An 18,894-nucleotide genomic window follows, 5' to 3' on the forward strand; every position below is an offset into this window, starting at 1 on the left:
CGATTGAATCCCCTTGCGATTGAATCCCCTTGCGATTGAATCCCCTTGCGATTGAATCCCCTTGCGATTGAATCCCCTTGCGATTGAATCCCCTTGCGATTGAATCCCCTTGCGATTGAATCCCCTTGCGATTGAATCCCCTTGCGATTGAATCCCCTTGCGATTGAATCCCCTTGCGATTGAATCCCCTTGCGATTGAATCCCCTTGCGATTGAATCCCCTTGCGATTGAATCCCCTTGCGATTGAATCCCCTTGCGATTGAATCCCCTTGCGATTGAATCCCCTTGCGATTGAATCCCCTTGCGATTGAATCCCCTTGCGATTGAATCCCCTTGCGATTGAATCCCCTTGCGATTGAATCCCCTTGCGATTGAATCCCCTTGCGATTGAATCCCCTTGCGATTGAATCCCCTTGCGATTGAATCCCCTTGCGATTGAATCCCCTTGCGATTGAATCCCCTTGCGATTGAATCCCCTTGCGATTGAATCCCCTTGCGATTGAATCCCCTTGCGATTGAATCCCCTTGCGATTGAATCCCCTTGCGATTGAATCCCCTTGCGATTGAATCCCCTTGCGATTGAATCCCCTTGCGATTGAATCCCCTTGCGATTGAATCCCCTTGCGATTGAATCCCCTTGCGATTGAATCCCCTTGCGATTGAATCCCCTTGCGATTGAATCCCCTTGCGATTGAATCCCCTTGCGATTGAATCCCCTTGCGATTGAATCCCCTTGCGATTGAATCCCCTTGCGATTGAATCCCCTTGCGATTGAATCCCCTTGCGATTGAATCCCCTTGCGATTGAATCCCCTTGCGATTGAATCCCCTTGCGATTGAATCCCCTTGCGATTGAATCCCCTTGCGATTGAATCCCCTTGCGATTGAATCCCCTTGCGATTGAATCCCCTTGCGATTGAATCCCCTTGCGATTGAATCCCCTTGCGATTGAATCCCCTTGCGATTGAATCCCCTTGCGATTGAATCCCCTTGCGATTGAATCCCCTTGCGATTGAATCCCCTTGCGATTGAATCCCCTTGCGATTGAATCCCCTTGCGATTGAATCCCCTTGCGATTGAATCCCCTTGCGATTGAATCCCCTTGCGATTGAATCCCCTTGCGATTGAATCCCCTTGCGATTGAATCCCCTTGCGATTGAATCCCCTTGCGATTGAATCCCCTTGCGATTGAATCCCCTTGCGATTGAATCCCCTTGCGATTGAATCCCCTTGCGATTGAATCCCCTTGCGATTGAATCCCCTTGCGATTGAATCCCCTTGCGATTGAATCCCCTTGCGATTGAATCCCCTTGCGATTGAATCCCCTTGCGATTGAATCCCCTTGCGATTGAATCCCCTTGCGATTGAATCCCCTTGCGATTGAATCCCCTTGCGATTGAATCCCCTTGCGATTGAATCCCCTTGCGATTGAATCCCCTTGCGATTGAATCCCCTTGCGATTGAATCCCCTTGCGATTGAATCCCCTTGCGATTGAATCCCCTTGCGATTGAATCCCCTTGCGATTGAATCCCCTTGCGATTGAATCCCCTTGCGATTGAATCCCCTTGCGATTGAATCCCCTTGCGATTGAATCCCCTTGCGATTGAATCCCCTTGCGATTGAATCCCCTTGCGATTGAATCCCCTTGCGATTGAATCCCCTTGCGATTGAATCCCCTTGCGATTGAATCCCCTTGCGATTGAATCCCCTTGCGATTGAATCCCCTTGCGATTGAATCCCCTTGCGATTGAATCCCCTTGCGATTGAATCCCCTTGCGATTGAATCCCCTTGCGATTGAATCCCCTTGCGATTGAATCCCCTTGCGATTGAATCCCCTTGCGATTGAATCCCCTTGCGATTGAATCCCCTTGCGATTGAATCCCCTTGCGATTGAATCCCCTTGCGATTGAATCCCCTTGCGATTGAATCCCCTTGCGATTGAATCCCCTTGCGATTGAATCCCCTTGCGATTGAATCCCCTTGCGATTGAATCCCCTTGCGATTGAATCCCCTTGCGATTGAATCCCCTTGCGATTGAATCCCCTTGCGATTGAATCCCCTTGCGATTGAATCCCCTTGCGATTGAATCCCCTTGCGATTGAATCCCCTTGCGATTGAATCCCCTTGCGATTGAATCCCCTTGCGATTGAATCCCCTTGCGATTGAATCCCCTTGCGATTGAATCCCCTTGCGATTGAATCCCCTTGCGATTGAATCCCCTTGCGATTGAATCCCCTTGCGATTGAATCCCCTTGCGATTGAATCCCCTTGCGATTGAATCCCCTTGCGATTGAATCCCCTTGCGATTGAATCCCCTTGCGATTGAATCCCCTTGCGATTGAATCCCCTTGCGATTGAATCCCCTTGCGATTGAATCCCCTTGCGATTGAATCCCCTTGCGATTGAATCCCCTTGCGATTGAATCCCCTTGCGATTGAATCCCCTTGCGATTGAATCCCCTTGCGATTGAATCCCCTTGCGATTGAATCCCCTTGCGATTGAATCCCCTTGCGATTGAATCCCCTTGCGATTGAATCCCCTTGCGATTGAATCCCCTTGCGATTGAATCCCCTTGCGATTGAATCCCCTTGCGATTGAATCCCCTTGCGATTGAATCCCCTTGCGATTGAATCCCCTTGCGATTGAATCCCCTTGCGATTGAATCCCCTTGCGATTGAATCCCCTTGCGATTGAATCCCCTTGCGATTGAATCCCCTTGCGATTGAATCCCCTTGCGATTGAATCCCCTTGCGATTGAATCCCCTTGCGATTGAATCCCCTTGCGATTGAATCCCCTTGCGATTGAATCCCCTTGCGATTGAATCCCCTTGCGATTGAATCCCCTTGCGATTGAATCCCCTTGCGATTGAATCCCCTTGCGATTGAATCCCCTTGCGATTGAATCCCCTTGCGATTGAATCCCCTTGCGATTGAATCCCCTTGCGATTGAATCCCCTTGCGATTGAATCCCCTTGCGATTGAATCCCCTTGCGATTGAATCCCCTTGCGATTGAATCCCCTTGCGATTGAATCCCCTTGCGATTGAATCCCCTTGCGATTGAATCCCCTTGCGATTGAATCCCCTTGCGATTGAATCCCCTTGCGATTGAATCCCCTTGCGATTGAATCCCCTTGCGATTGAATCCCCTTGCGATTGAATCCCCTTGCGATTGAATCCCCTTGCGATTGAATCCCCTTGCGATTGAATCCCCTTGCGATTGAATCCCCTTGCGATTGAATCCCCTTGCGATTGAATCCCCTTGCGATTGAATCCCCTTGCGATTGAATCCCCTTGCGATTGAATCCCCTTGCGATTGAATCCCCTTGCGATTGAATCCCCTTGCGATTGAATCCCCTTGCGATTGAATCCCCTTGCGATTGAATCCCCTTGCGATTGAATCCCCTTGCGATTGAATCCCCTTGCGATTGAATCCCCTTGCGATTGAATCCCCTTGCGATTGAATCCCCTTGCGATTGAATCCCCTTGCGATTGAATCCCCTTGCGATTGAATCCCCTTGCGATTGAATCCCCTTGCGATTGAATCCCCTTGCGATTGAATCCCCTTGCGATTGAATCCCCTTGCGATTGAATCCCCTTGCGATTGAATCCCCTTGCGATTGAATCCCCTTGCGATTGAATCCCCTTGCGATTGAATCCCCTTGCGATTGAATCCCCTTGCGATTGAATCCCCTTGCGATTGAATCCCCTTGCGATTGAATCCCCTTGCGATTGAATCCCCTTGCGATTGAATCCCCTTGCGATTGAATCCCCTTGCGATTGAATCCCCTTGCGATTGAATCCCCTTGCGATTGAATCCCCTTGCGATTGAATCCCCTTGCGATTGAATCCCCTTGCGATTGAATCCCCTTGCGATTGAATCCCCTTGCGATTGAATCCCCTTGCGATTGAATCCCCTTGCGATTGAATCCCCTTGCGATTGAATCCCCTTGCGATTGAATCCCCTTGCGATTGAATCCCCTTGCGATTGAATCCCCTTGCGATTGAATCCCCTTGCGATTGAATCCCCTTGCGATTGAATCCCCTTGCGATTGAATCCCCTTGCGATTGAATCCCCTTGCGATTGAATCCCCTTGCGATTGAATCCCCTTGCGATTGAATCCCCTTGCGATTGAATCCCCTTGCGATTGAATCCCCTTGCGATTGAATCCCCTTGCGATTGAATCCCCTTGCGATTGAATCCCCTTGCGATTGAATCCCCTTGCGATTGAATCCCCTTGCGATTGAATCCCCTTGCGATTGAATCCCCTTGCGATTGAATCCCCTTGCGATTGAATCCCCTTGCGATTGAATCCCCTTGCGATTGAATCCCCTTGCGATTGAATCCCCTTGCGATTGAATCCCCTTGCGATTGAATCCCCTTGCGATTGAATCCCCTTGCGATTGAATCCCCTTGCGATTGAATCCCCTTGCGATTGAATCCCCTTGCGATTGAATCCCCTTGCGATTGAATCCCCTTGCGATTGAATCCCCTTGCGATTGAATCCCCTTGCGATTGAATCCCCTTGCGATTGAATCCCCTTGCGATTGAATCCCCTTGCGATTGAATCCCCTTGCGATTGAATCCCCTTGCGATTGAATCCCCTTGCGATTGAATCCCCTTGCGATTGAATCCCCTTGCGATTGAATCCCCTTGCGATTGAATCCCCTTGCGATTGAATCCCCTTGCGATTGAATCCCCTTGCGATTGAATCCCCTTGCGATTGAATCCCCTTGCGATTGAATCCCCTTGCGATTGAATCCCCTTGCGATTGAATCCCCTTGCGATTGAATCCCCTTGCGATTGAATCCCCTTGCGATTGAATCCCCTTGCGATTGAATCCCCTTGCGATTGAATCCCCTTGCGATTGAATCCCCTTGCGATTGAATCCCCTTGCGATTGAATCCCCTTGCGATTGAATCCCCTTGCGATTGAATCCCCTTGCGATTGAATCCCCTTGCGATTGAATCCCCTTGCGATTGAATCCCCTTGCGATTGAATCCCCTTGCGATTGAATCCCCTTGCGATTGAATCCCCTTGCGATTGAATCCCCTTGCGATTGAATCCCCTTGCGATTGAATCCCCTTGCGATTGAATCCCCTTGCGATTGAATCCCCTTGCGATTGAATCCCCTTGCGATTGAATCCCCTTGCGATTGAATCCCCTTGCGATTGAATCCCCTTGCGATTGAATCCCCTTGCGATTGAATCCCCTTGCGATTGAATCCCCTTGCGATTGAATCCCCTTGCGATTGAATCCCCTTGCGATTGAATCCCCTTGCGATTGAATCCCCTTGCGATTGAATCCCCTTGCGATTGAATCCCCTTGCGATTGAATCCCCTTGCGATTGAATCCCCTTGCGATTGAATCCCCTTGCGATTGAATCCCCTTGCGATTGAATCCCCTTGCGATTGAATCCCCTTGCGATTGAATCCCCTTGCGATTGAATCCCCTTGCGATTGAATCCCCTTGCGATTGAATCCCCTTGCGATTGAATCCCCTTGCGATTGAATCCCCTTGCGATTGAATCCCCTTGCGATTGAATCCCCTTGCGATTGAATCCCCTTGCGATTGAATCCCCTTGCGATTGAATCCCCTTGCGATTGAATCCCCTTGCGATTGAATCCCCTTGCGATTGAATCCCCTTGCGATTGAATCCCCTTGCGATTGAATCCCCTTGCGATTGAATCCCCTTGCGATTGAATCCCCTTGCGATTGAATCCCCTTGCGATTGAATCCCCTTGCGATTGAATCCCCTTGCGATTGAATCCCCTTGCGATTGAATCCCCTTGCGATTGAATCCCCTTGCGATTGAATCCCCTTGCGATTGAATCCCCTTGCGATTGAATCCCCTTGCGATTGAATCCCCTTGCGATTGAATCCCCTTGCGATTGAATCCCCTTGCGATTGAATCCCCTTGCGATTGAATCCCCTTGCGATTGAATCCCCTTGCGATTGAATCCCCTTGCGATTGAATCCCCTTGCGATTGAATCCCCTTGCGATTGAATCCCCTTGCGATTGAATCCCCTTGCGATTGAATCCCCTTGCGATTGAATCCCCTTGCGATTGAATCCCCTTGCGATTGAATCCCCTTGCGATTGAATCCCCTTGCGATTGAATCCCCTTGCGATTGAATCCCCTTGCGATTGAATCCCCTTGCGATTGAATCCCCTTGCGATTGAATCCCCTTGCGATTGAATCCCCTTGCGATTGAATCCCCTTGCGATTGAATCCCCTTGCGATTGAATCCCCTTGCGATTGAATCCCCTTGATCTTCCCTCACCCCCTCCAAATCCTATCCCAATCCTGCTAGCTCCAATTGGAGCATCTGACAAGCCCTAAGCGCACTCTACTGCCTTCCTCGTACTGACAACCTAGCTCGCAAGTGTCTCATTTAGCCCCTAGATGCATTGTTCCACCGCCTTCGTTGACAACCTGGCTCACCTCCACATAAGTGGCCCAGTCAAGCCCTCGGTACACCTTCCTCGTGTTGGCAACCCGGCTCACCATGCAAGTGGCGACCCTGAAACAAATGCACACATTGAGGGGCATTGCTTGTTCAGCAGGGGCAAACCTGTACATGTCCAACAAGTCTCAGCGCTTCCCCACGGGGTCCATCCACCCACTCTTATCTGATTTTATTTGTTTGTTTCCTCTAGTTGTTTATGCTGGCTATTTGAGTTTCTGGTTGCTTGAATTCTGGATAATGTGCATTCTACTGTAATAAATGCAGGCCTTTCCAGCAATGCTTCATGCTATTGGTGGAGGGGGGGAGAAAAGAGGAGGAGGAAGGTCCTATGACTTTTTTGCTCCTCTACAAATAATAAACAGCACACTAGTATCCAATGTGATGTTTACTACAATAAAATAGTTCAATCTATACCAAAGCAAAAAATTGAAATCTTTGGCCAAAGAAGTTTGGGGGTGTTCTCATCTGTTGCAAGCTCATGATTTTAAAGGATTTTTTGTCATAATTCTTACCACTTCTCTATCCTGTTAAATTATTAATATCCTTGAAATTTGTGCATCTTGCTAAGGGTCTGTTTTTTTTTTGGCAGATTGGAGCTAAATATGGTGTTATATATCTGATTACAAAATATGGCTACATCCACTTGTATGACTTGGAGTCTGGTGTTTGTATCTACATGAACCGCATTAGTGCTGAGACCATTTTTGTGACTGCTCCCCATGAACCTACATCTGGCATTATTGGAGTCAATAAAAAAGGACAGGTATTACATCTATTGCAGTTGGTTTTAAAACATTTATCTTCAATGGAATTGAAGAAGCTGTTTTTTTTTTTTTTTTTTGAAAGCCAACGTTGGTTCACAATTACTCCTGAATGTTTAGCTTGCAAGTGCATTCACATTTTATTCCTGAAACATTGACTCTGGATATAGGCAGTTGAGCAACCCTCCAGAAATTCATTAAATTTCAGTGATTCTTCGGTATGGTCCTCATTTACAGAGGAGCCTTGATTTTATGATACGCAGGAGATTTTACATGTGGGATGTTTCATTCTTTTAAGTCTGGTGTTGCTGCATCTTGCTGCCATCCTGCCCTTTGTCCAACTAATGTCCTGTAATAGTCAAGTTTTTGGACTTGTGGTAAACAAAGTTATAGAATTTCATTTATGTTATTCTAAGTGTTACATGACAATGATGGAGCATTTACTTTATAATTTATCTTTATGCTGATTGTTTGGCTTAATTCAGCAAATTTTTTCCCCTGCAGGTCCTTTCTGTCTGTGTGGAAGAAGAAAACATTGTTAATTATACAACTAATGTGCTCCAAAACCCTGACTTGGCTTTGCGTTTGGCTGTAAGAAGTAACCTTGCTGGTGCTGAGGAGCTCTTTGCAAGGAAGTTCAATACCTTGTTTGCGCAAGGAAGCTATGCTGAAGCTGCTAAAGTAGCTGCATCTGCACCAAAGGTATGTCCTGATTCGTGCGCATCAGTCCCTAAAGTGAGCTCATTATGAAGGTGGACTTCTTCAGACTTGTTAGAGTTACAGTGTACAAAAATTGCCATTATGATTTGTTTAAAATGTATTTTAGATGTTGGTTCCCTTTTGGGTCACTTTTTTCAATTGATCTTTTGGAGCAGTTTGTACTTAAAGGAACTATTATAATATTCATAACTTGATATTTGAATATCTGCCATGTTTTATAACTGAAATTTCCTCTGCATCCTTTCCTCTGCATTCTTCCCTACAAGAGACCACCACTTTAATTTCCCTCCTCTGTTCCTCTGTCTATTTTGTCTACTTCCATTACACATTTTAAACAATATATCATTAGTAGTCGTTCAATCTTCTGCACCCTCTGATAGGTAGGAATGATAGAAGAATGGTCAGTCTTTACAGTTTCCTCTTTTAGCATTTGAAAAGAAAATTTAATCTTGACAGTATTAATTTTAAAAGACGCCAGATCCCTTAAACCTTCTGTCATGTCCAGTATTTTCTAATTCTGTGGCAGCTACAAAAATTTATTCATACTTTTGCTGGCTTCTTCATCCCATAAACCAACCTCTTTGATCCCAATGCCCAATATTCCTTATTCTGCTTTGTTCTTAAAGTTTTGTATTTTCTTTAATTTACCAATGTTTTCTTAAATTCCCATTTTAATTTTGCTCCAATTTTCTGTACATTCTTGTAGACTTTGTGCTGTATTAATTTCCTGATGTTTAACATTAACCTTTACGTAAACTTCAACGCTCTTATTATAAAAATGGCAGTTCCACGCTTTTTGTAGGTGCCTTGAACTTGTGCCTCCCATTGCTCAATTACTTTTTTGTTTTCAGTCTATTTGCTAAACTATTTGTCCATCAAAATTTGATTTGCTCTTTTTGTTTGGGGGGGGTGGTAATTGTCAAAAGTAACTAAAGTATTGCTTTCCTATTGGCCATCCACCCAGCATAATTTGCTACAATTAAATCCATTAGTACCTTGGCCCATATGAGTTGGAATTTGAGAGAGGTGGGATCTCATTGAAACATTTTGAATGTTGAAAGGCATGGACAGAGTAGTAAATGGAAGGATGTCCATTTAGAACAGATGTGGAGAAAATTCTTTAGCCAGAGGGTGGTGAATCTGATCAAGAGCTGTCAAATGCTCCTTGTATGATAGTCCTTTCATTCCTAGAATCATCCTTGTGAACTTCCTCTGAACCTTCTCCAATGTCAGCTCATTAGGAAACAAGGTTGTGACAGTGGATTTTAACATTCTGCATATTGACTGGGGCTCCTATACTGTAAAAGATCTGGATGGTTTGGAATTTTTCCACATGTGTTCAGAGAGGTACTAACTAGAGAGAATACAATACTGGATCTCCTATTGGGGAACAAGACAGGACAGGTGTCAGAGGTATGTGTAGGGGAACATTTTGGGTCCAGTGATTGTAATGCCATTAGTTTCAAGTTAATTATGGAAAAGGATAGGTCTGAGCCTCGGGTTGAGATTCTAAATTGGAGAAAGGCCAATTTTGAGGAAATGAGAAAGCATCTAGATTGTGTGGAATGGGATAAGTTCTTTTCAGGCAAGCATGTGTGAGGTAGGTGGAGGATCTTCAAAGGTGACATTTTGAGAGTACAGAGTTTTTCTGTCAGGATTAAAAGCAAGGTTAGCAGGCATAGGGAACCTTGGTTTTCAAGGGATATTGGAGATCTAGTTGGGAAGAAGAGAGAAGTATACAGTAGGAACAGGTGCTCATCAACTTGCCTGTATTTGTCACCTTTTTTGACTGACATTGTTGCTTTGTCACATCCTATTGATGGCAGTTTTTGCCCTCTCAGCCTGATCTTCCAGACAAACTCCCTACAAGCTATCCCTGCTTGTGTGCCAACTACTTCCTCTGCTTCTTTACTTTGGTTCATACTGCCCTGTAAATTGAGTTGAAATCTCCCCACCAAGCACATCTCTCTAACAGGATATTGGTTGCCCTCAAGTTCAGGTACAAACTGTCCCACTTGTACATGTCACTCCTTCCCCAGAAAAGATTCTAATGATCCAAGAACTTTAAACTCTGCACCATCTCTTCAGCAACACATTTTTCTGCACCATCTTCCTGTTCTGACTTTCCCTAGTTTGTGACACCAGAAGTGATCAAAGATTGCCACCTTGAAGGTCCTGCTCTTCAGCCTTTTTCCTAAACTTGCTTTGTAGGACCTCTTGACCTCTACCCCACTCCTGCCTATGTTATTGGCAGCAATATGTACCATGACATCTGGCTAATCAACCTCCCTCTTAAGCATATTCTGCAGCTACTGAGATATCCTGGACCAGAGCACTAGGGAGTCAACACACTATCCTGGGGTCTCTTTTGCATCTCTCATAGTTTCCCCTGGCTATCAAGTCCTCTTTGATGATTACTCTACCTCTTTACCCTTCCCTTCTGAGGCTTGAATCAGGGCAACTATGACATTGGAAGCCTTGGCAAACTTCTACAGGTAAATAGTGGAAAAGTGTTGACTGGCTGCATCAGGTCTGGATTAGAGGCACCAATATCTTTGCGTGCAAAGCCCTGCGGAGGGAAGTGCACACAGCCATGTGCATCACAGGCAAAACTTTATCCACCATTGAGGAAAATCTATATGGTTTCACACCACCCAAGATGTTCTCTGTTCTTGCTGCTGCTGCCATTGGGAGAGAGGTATATGTGCTACAGAGCTTATACCACCAGGTTCAGAAACAGTTGCTATCCCTCCATCATCAAACTCCTAAACAACATTCAATCAGGGGCTTGTTTAAGGACTCTTGGACATTATTACTGAATACTTTTTTCAGTATCTGCACAATCAGTTTATTTACAGTTCTTTATTTCAGATTTATTGTCAGTACATACATGACATCACATACAACCTTGAGATTCTTTTTTCTGTGGGCGAGGCAGAATTGCCACTTGGCAGTAGGAAAAAAGTAAATGGCGATAGATTTAAAAAAAAAAACATCAGTGCAAAAGTAAGATTACTTAAATAAATCCCTAATTAAATTTGTTGTTGAGTCTGATGGTAGTTTGCATTTCTTTTTGGATACATTTTTTGTGCAAACTCAATAAGTAGAAATGCCTGGTTTGCAGGAAAAATAATCTTGGGTTTGTATGTGATGTCATGTATGTACTCTGACAATAATTTGAATTTTTGTTGAGGCCAAGTCATTGGGTGTAGGTAAGGCAGAGATTGATAGGTTCTCAATTAGCCAGGGCATCAAGGTTATTGGGAGAAGGTACCAGGGAGTAGGGCTGAGTGAGAGAATGGATCAACTCATGGTGTGATCTGCCTATTTCCACTCCTATGTCTAATGGTCTTGAAGTTGTGTCTAGAACTATCGAAGCCTGAAATCAAATTCACTTGAACCCACCTTCTGACATCTTAAGGTTTAGATCTTGGGATTCTCATCCTTGTTTTAATCCTTAATGACTTTCAATACTGTCTCAACTACCTTCAGGCCCCAAATCCTCTGTTCCTCTTTTTATAAATCCTTTCCCCACACTTGCCCAACTACAGATTGGCAGATTTGATGTTGTGACCATCAATGAGTCATGGCCAAAGGATAGATGTAATTGGGAGCTTAATGTCCAAGGATACACTGTATATCAAAAGAGAAAATAGGCAGAGGGGTGGTATGGCTGTTTGTAAGAGTCCTTAGGAGCTGATTTGATGGCTTTGTCATAATTGTTTGCATAAGTGAGTGGATTCTCATTGGGATTTGTTCTACCTAGTTGTAAAATCTGTAGGCAGCACAGGTGATCCATGTCATGCGTCCGATTTCTTTTCTGACTGATTGGTCGGATCTTGAAAGTCAGACATATTACTTTGGGCCTGCGCTCGCCTCCCCCACCTTCAACATCTTCATGTCCTGAAAATAGAACACATTTGGCAGCAGTGGTGTCTCAGTGCCATCCTGGCCACGGCCATGTTGGTGTGTCAAAATAAACAATTCCTGGCTCTTTTGGACCTGATGCACATCTTTAAGTATTTACATATTTTTTAAATTTGTAGTTTATTTTCTCTTGTGGATGATCATAAGTTATACAAGTCATAAATAGGGACCACGTGTAAAGCTATAGTGAAAAATCAGTCCATCAATATGTCAATTGTCATATTTGTTTAACTAATTTATTCCATTGTATTGAAGTTGGTGTATAAATCCTTTAGAATTAATTTAAAGATCTAATCTACATTAAAGGAACAATTTTTAAAAATTCTATGGATTATTAAATTGTCTTGTAATAAGCTATAACATGAACTATATTGAAAATGATATATGCATGCTGCTAAGTTGGTGACCATTTGTGTTCAATTATTAGGGCATCTTGCGGACTCCAGACACCATTCGAAAATTCCAGACTGTTGCAGCCCAGCCAGGGCAAGCTTCGCCCCTCCTTCAGTATTTTGGAATCCTCCTTGATCAGGGACAACTTAACAAATACGAATCCCTGGAACTTTGTCGACCTGTCTTACAACAAGGCCGCAAGCAACTCCTGGAGAAATGGCTAAAGGAAGACAAGGTACTGTATTTTAAGGCATCTAGGACTCCCCTCCCCCTCTTATTTTTGCCTCAAAAACTACCCTGGCTCTTATACACAAAGGTGACATTTTGGTGCTGCCATTTTGGGCACAAAAATACAAAGTGCTCAAACTACTTGACCAGCTTCAAGAAGCCCACGGAAGTGCTGCAACTGTCTAGGAAATGGGCCCACATCTTCATAGATCACCTTCCCTCAGGTAGCCCATGCTTTCTGGAGCTACTTTTGCGCTTTTTTCCTCCCCCCTCCCCCCCCCACCCCCAATCCCCATGAGAAGGCCGACCACAGCAGCCCCACCAGCAGGACAATGGCCGTGTTTGTAGTACACACTGATAGAAGGATCAATCGCTTGCTCTGAGGAGAATACTAGGCCTCGACGATCAGCTTCCACGCTGAGCCTTTGTTTGAGCATGACCCCCCCCCGAGCAAATTGAATGAGGGGCAGATGCTTGACAGCCGCTCTCTTAGTGCCAGCCACGTGCCTCATACGATTTACTCAGGGGGGCATGCTCATCAAATGAAGGCTCAGTGTGGAGCCTGACCACTGAGGCACAGGGACTCTCCTCAAAGCAAGCGATCAATCATCTGCTCCCCATGGTGGTGGACCCTGGTGACTGACTTCTTTCTCTCCTGCCCTTGCATGCCCGTAGGCCCTGGAGTGCCTGCATTTGCATGGTTGGAGGGAAGCAACCTGAGCATCAGCAGGCAGGAGAACATGTTGCATGTGTGCAAGGAGGCTTCACCATCTCAGCCATGCAAGACTGGAAGGTTTTCTATGTGAATAAAGACACATTATTTGCAAAGGTCCTTGCAGGAGGAACCTGTTCGCCAACTTACTGGGTACTTGCAAATACACTAAAACAAATTTTTCTTAAAATGGGGTGGGGGCCTTGTTTGCCATCAAATACTGTATTTCGTTTACTTCTTCTTTGGCTTGGCTTCGCGGACGAAGATTTATGGAGGGGGTTAAAAGTCCACGTCAGCTGCAGGCTCGTTTGTGGCTGACAAGTCCGATGCGGGACAGGCAGACACGATTGCAGCGGTTGCAGGGGAAAATTGGTGGGTTGGGGTTGGGTGTTGGGTTTTTCCTCCTCTGCCTTTTGTCAGTGAGGTAGGCTCTGCGGTCTTCTTCAAAGGAGGTTGCTGCCCGCCAAACTGTGAGGCGCCAAGATGCACGGTTTGAGGCGATATCAGCCCACTGGCGGTGGTCAATGTGGCAGGCACCAAGAGATTTCTTTAGGCAGTCCTTGTACCTTTTCTTTGGTGCACCTCTGTCACGGTGGCCAGTGGAGAGCTCGCCATATAACACGATCTTGGGAAGGCGATGGTCCTCCATTCTGGAGACGTGACCCATCCAGCGCAGCTGGATCTTCAGCAGCGTGGACTCGATGCTGTCGACCTCTGCCATCTCGAGTACTTCGACGTTAGGGATGTAAGCGCTCCAATGGATGTTGAGGATGGAGCGGAGACAACGCTGGTGGAAGCGTTCTAGGAGCCGTAGGTGGTGCCGGTAGAGGACCCATGATTCGGAGCCGAACAGGAGTGTGGGTATGACAACGTTTACTATGAACTTTGGGATAATGCAAAGCATTTAGATTATTGTCTCAACATTATAAAATTCAATATCATTGCAGCTTTGATTATTTGTACAGTGCCTTCAAAACTACATGTTGATAAAATGCTCAGTGTTGCTGTTGTATTTTAATTGTGTAGCTTGAGTGTTCAGAGGAACTTGGGGACTTGGTGAAGACAGCTGATCCTACACTTGCTTTAAGTGTCTATCTACGAGCCAGTGTGCCAAATAAAGTAATACAATGTTTTGCGGAGACTGGACAATTTCAGAAAATTGTACTTTATGCAAAAAAGGTATGTTTCTGGACTATTTCTTTGGAAATTGTCTGTTTGATTTTTAGTACACCAAAACTTTCCTAGTTGTGTTCTGGCATCTGTCTTCTAAGGATTTTTGCATGCAATTTGTTTCTCTCCTTGCACAAAATACAGTAAAATTCCTGGTGTCCAGAATTCATGCAACTGGTGAAAAAATCAAGGAAAATAGTTTAAATTTTTAAATTAATTATGATAATGAAATAGGTTTTAAAAACCACAAATTTACAATTGTAACACGAACCTTTAGTGAAGATGGGAGCAAATATTCAGCCAGCAAAGTACCTTGGTCATACTTTGCTCATAGCAGCTGTTTGAATATTTTTTGTTTGAATAAAGTGGCGTCACCCAGGATGACGAGCTGGTTGATGCCGTTTGCCTTTGGGGTGATTCTTAAAATGTCTCCTTTTCCCTGCTTAGTAAGAGTTACCCCAGTCAGAGGCTTTATCTGTAAACTTGGGAGTGGGAGGGCAGAGAAGGGTTAATTATACTCTTTGTCTTTTGTGTGGCTCCTTGGAGAGGAGGAACCTGCAAATGCAGCAGCAGGTTAAAGGTTTTCAAAGAATGTAACTGAAAATAAAGTAAAATGCTTTAAAGCTTATATAGTCATGCAAGTGAAGTTTGTTCATTGCAAGTACAGCATAGTATTTTTGTCTTTTAGACTGTTTATTCTCAATGCAGGTTGGGCATCATAAGGAGTAAATCTCCAGCAACTGGAAAATTCACTCATCCAGTGTTTACCAATCCCCATAGATGCTGGATACCAGGGTTTTACTGTATTGTGCAATCTCATCTATTATATGATGTCAGACTGTCAAAACATTGGTATTTCGTTGTGGGGAAATTACTTGGTCATGAAACATTTACACCAAGTCAGAACTTGTATCAATGTGTTAACAGGTTGGTTACACTCCAGACTGGATCTTCCTACTGAGAAATGTTATGCGGGTGAATCCAGACCAAGGTCTTCAGTTTGCACAAATGCTTGTCCAGGATGATGAACCATTGGCTAATATCAGTCAGGTAAGTCCCTCCTTCTGTTCTGTATCTGAAACCTGATCTGTTGGTGTCGCTTCTGAGATTATCACGTGAGAATATGCATTGAGGATAAAATTTGGAATATTAGTTGCGTGCTGTTGAGATGGTGTCTGGTTAATGGAGAGTGGTGGAGGAATATCCTGGTTTGAAAAAGTAAGGGGTGAGATGGAGTAGAAATTGATTCTTTCAGTCTTTACCAACAATAGCCACTTAACCTTTATTACTTAATCAGCAAGGGTTTGGCTTAAATGTGTGACTTCTCTGCAGACTTTGTTTCTGTAAGCTTTTGGAATATTGGAAGTTGCATTTGAAACTTTATTGCTTTTTATCCAGGTAACTTTTTCATCAGTTTAATTGCTAATACAACGGTTCAGACAGGTTTGTAATAGCACTGTACAAATAGAAGTGACTCAGGAATAGTGATGACTTCAAATTCACCATATAGGTGATTATAGAATGTTATGTACATCTTTAAAGAAAGATCATGAAGGCTTTTGAGTTTAAAAGAACCCTGACACAGCAGTTGAGCCTGCTGCGCCATTATTGAACTTTTAAATTGCATCCTCTCCATTCTTGTAACCTTTGCTCCCTTGCTGTGCATAAAACTGTTTTGCTTTTGTACTCCTAAATTAACATTCTCCACAGAGGCAGTGAATTCCAAACATGTAATTCTGAGCCAGAGTGTCAAATAATTTCCTTGAGGTTGGACTAATCATTAATGTCATTGGGGTCTCTAATTTGTGGAAGATATCAACACAGTCCAGTTGATTTTTTTCAAATCAGATCTCTTGCCTAAAGTTATCAGTTCTTACTGATTCAGAGTGGGACCCTTTTGGATTCCAACCAAATGTTTGTTCCAACTTCAATCAATTAACTTTACAAATCCAAAATCCAATCAGGAACAACTTAATTTGTATTTGTTAAGTGCTGGCATGTCATAGAGTAAGTTTTTTCAGACTATTGCTTTGTGGTCTCTTGCAGATTGTGGATGTTTTTATGGAGAATAACCTGATCCAGCAGTGTACTTCTTTCCTTCTGGATGCTCTGAAGAATAATAGACCATCTGAAGGTCACTTGCAGACTCGCCTACTTGAAATGAATTTGATCCATGCACCACAGGTGGGTCATGTATCAACTAGCCAGTTTTGTGCTACTAATATAGTCTATAATGTTGGTTCTTTTGTTTCGTGATTGTTAGAAATGCAGTACTAGTTATTTCTTTGGTATTAGAAGAGTGTCCTTCAGATCACCATTTGTGATTTCAGGTTAGATAGGATAAGATTTTCCAAGGTCATTTAGCTGTTTTTAATTCTGTTTAATGCTGTAGTTACTGTCTTAAAAATTGGCTTTCCCTTTCCACTTGAAAGGGAGGGTTTAAGGGTTTTTTTAAAAACTAGGTATGAAATTAAAACAGTTTACAAAATGTGGGCTTTGCCTATTTGTACATCCTTAACTGTCGCTGATATAGTGTTGTTTTCACTCCATGTGGTGGTGCGCTTATGGTGTTGGTGGGTTAAGAATTCCAGAATTGGGTACAATTAGTGAATAAAAGTAGTTCTCTTGAATGCAAATCTAATCCAGAAATAATTGTCAATTCATGACCAGATTGGTCTTTGTAGGAATTGCACCAAAAATTTCATGGCCCATTCATTTAGTACATTAGTTTGTACCCACTGAAATGTGGAAGATCAATGGTGAATGATGGTAGCTTCAAAACAAAATAATGCTTGCAATAATGCAGCTATAATGAATTTTGAGCACTAAACTTGAGTCCAGCTAAACCAAAGAGAAGCAAATGTCACTTTGTTGAATCAGGATGTGGAGCTTTCTTAATTCTCCCATGGTATTATAATGGAAGCTCACTTCTTCAATTTTCCCATGTTCTGCTGCAATGCCATCTGGAATTGTCATGTATGAGCTTCTGGGTTTCACTTAAGCTTTCAGTTACAATTTTTTAATAAATTAGGGAATTCTTGCTGTATGATAGCTTTTGCAATGAAGACTTGAATCATAATGTTTAATTTTTGTTGCATCTTGAATAAGTTTGTATGTTATCCAATAACTGGAAGCTAGATTTACTTGAATACTTTTATACTAGTTCAGCAGCTTTTCTAGATCTAGATTTGACTCTGTGTATATACTGTAATGTGCTGACTGATTTTACTTTATTATTTCTGCATCTTGCAAATCTGGTCCATTTTATCTTCTGAATGCTTAATAGGATTTGTACGTAAATATTTAATTTGACTTAATAGGATTTTTTTTTCTCAGGTTGCTGATGCAATCCTTGGGAATCAAATGTTCACTCACTATGATCGAGCCCATATTGCCCAGTTGTGTGAAAAAGCAGGCTTACTACAGAGAGCTTTGGAGCATTATTCAGATCTGTATGATATTAAACGAGCTGTTGTCCACACTCATCTTCTAAACCCGGAGGTAAGTGTTGAAAGTGCGCTAAATAAAATGTATTCTCTTTCCAGGAAAATGGTTGCTGTCATGACTCAGTCCATTGGAGTCTTAGTGGTAAGATACCAAGGTTTTATTCAACATGAAGTACCAATTTGGGAGGTTCTTTTTTCTTTGGCTTGGCTTCGCGGACGAAGATTTATGGAGGGGGTAAAAAGTCCACGTCAGCTGCAGGCTCGTTTGTGGCTGACCAGTCCGATGCGGGACAGGCAGACACGATTGCAGCGGTTGCAAGGGAAAATTGGTTGGTTGGGGTTGGGTGTTGGGTTTTTCCTCCTTTGCCTTTTGTCAGTGAGGTGGGCTCTGCGGTCTTCTTCAAAGGAGGCTGCTGCCCGCCAAACTGTGAGGCGCCAAGATGCACGGTTTGAGGCGTTATCAGCCCACTGGTGGTGGTCAATGTGGCAGGCACCAAGAGATTTCTTTAGGCAGTCCTTGTACCTTTTCTTTGGTGCACCTCTGTCACGGTGGCCAGTGGAGAGCTCGCCATATAATACGATCTTGGGAAGGCGATGGTCCTTTGTTTTCCCCATGTTGAAACGTGTGTCCTGGGGTTAAATGCTGACCATCCTCAGGTCCTCTTCCTCTTGTTTGTTAATCTATTGCCATCTGTGAGTCTGACATAATTCCACAGAATTATCATGCCTTATCAGACTATTGCTTGACTGGTCTGTTGAGCAGCTGTCTCAATTTGGATCCCAGTTGGTCATGAATTGGAAGCAATGTGTTTGATTTCATTATTCCTGGCATTCTAAAGGGCATCAAATCAAAGTCATCAAATAATTGAATGCCAGACAAGGCTGGGATGGGACACTTTCTCAAACCAAATGTTTGTAGTTATAGATTGATTAACTGAAGTTAAATTGCACAGCTATGTTGGGATTTTCATGTTTCTGCATTGGTTACGTTAATAATTAGTACAGTGGTTAGTACAATAAAAGATGTGATAGCACTTGAGATTGAGATCTACAATCATGTTTCCATG

General features: G+C 43.7%; 1 protein-coding gene across 4 annotated transcripts in view; it reads left to right on the forward strand.

The window, feature by feature from the left end:
- The window catches only part of cltcl1 (clathrin, heavy chain-like 1), a 93,956-nt gene that overhangs the window by 30,825 nt on the left and 44,237 nt on the right, over positions 1-18,894 (forward strand). For all 4 annotated transcript variants that reach the window (XM_069932619.1, XM_069932616.1, XM_069932618.1 and 1 more), the window contains exons 6-12: positions 7,060-7,233; positions 7,736-7,933; positions 12,306-12,506; positions 14,238-14,390; positions 15,309-15,431; positions 16,428-16,565; positions 17,718-17,882. In XM_069932619.1, coding sequence (XP_069788720.1) covers positions 7,060-7,233; positions 7,736-7,933; positions 12,306-12,506; positions 14,238-14,390; positions 15,309-15,431; positions 16,428-16,565; positions 17,718-17,882 — 1,152 coding nt within the window. The remainder of the gene's footprint in view (positions 1-7,059; positions 7,234-7,735; positions 7,934-12,305; positions 12,507-14,237; positions 14,391-15,308; positions 15,432-16,427; positions 16,566-17,717; positions 17,883-18,894) is intronic.

This window comes from Narcine bancroftii, chromosome 4 (genome assembly GCF_036971445.1).
Source record: "Narcine bancroftii isolate sNarBan1 chromosome 4, sNarBan1.hap1, whole genome shotgun sequence".
NCBI classification, from domain to species: domain Eukaryota; kingdom Metazoa; phylum Chordata; class Chondrichthyes; order Torpediniformes; family Narcinidae; genus Narcine; species Narcine bancroftii.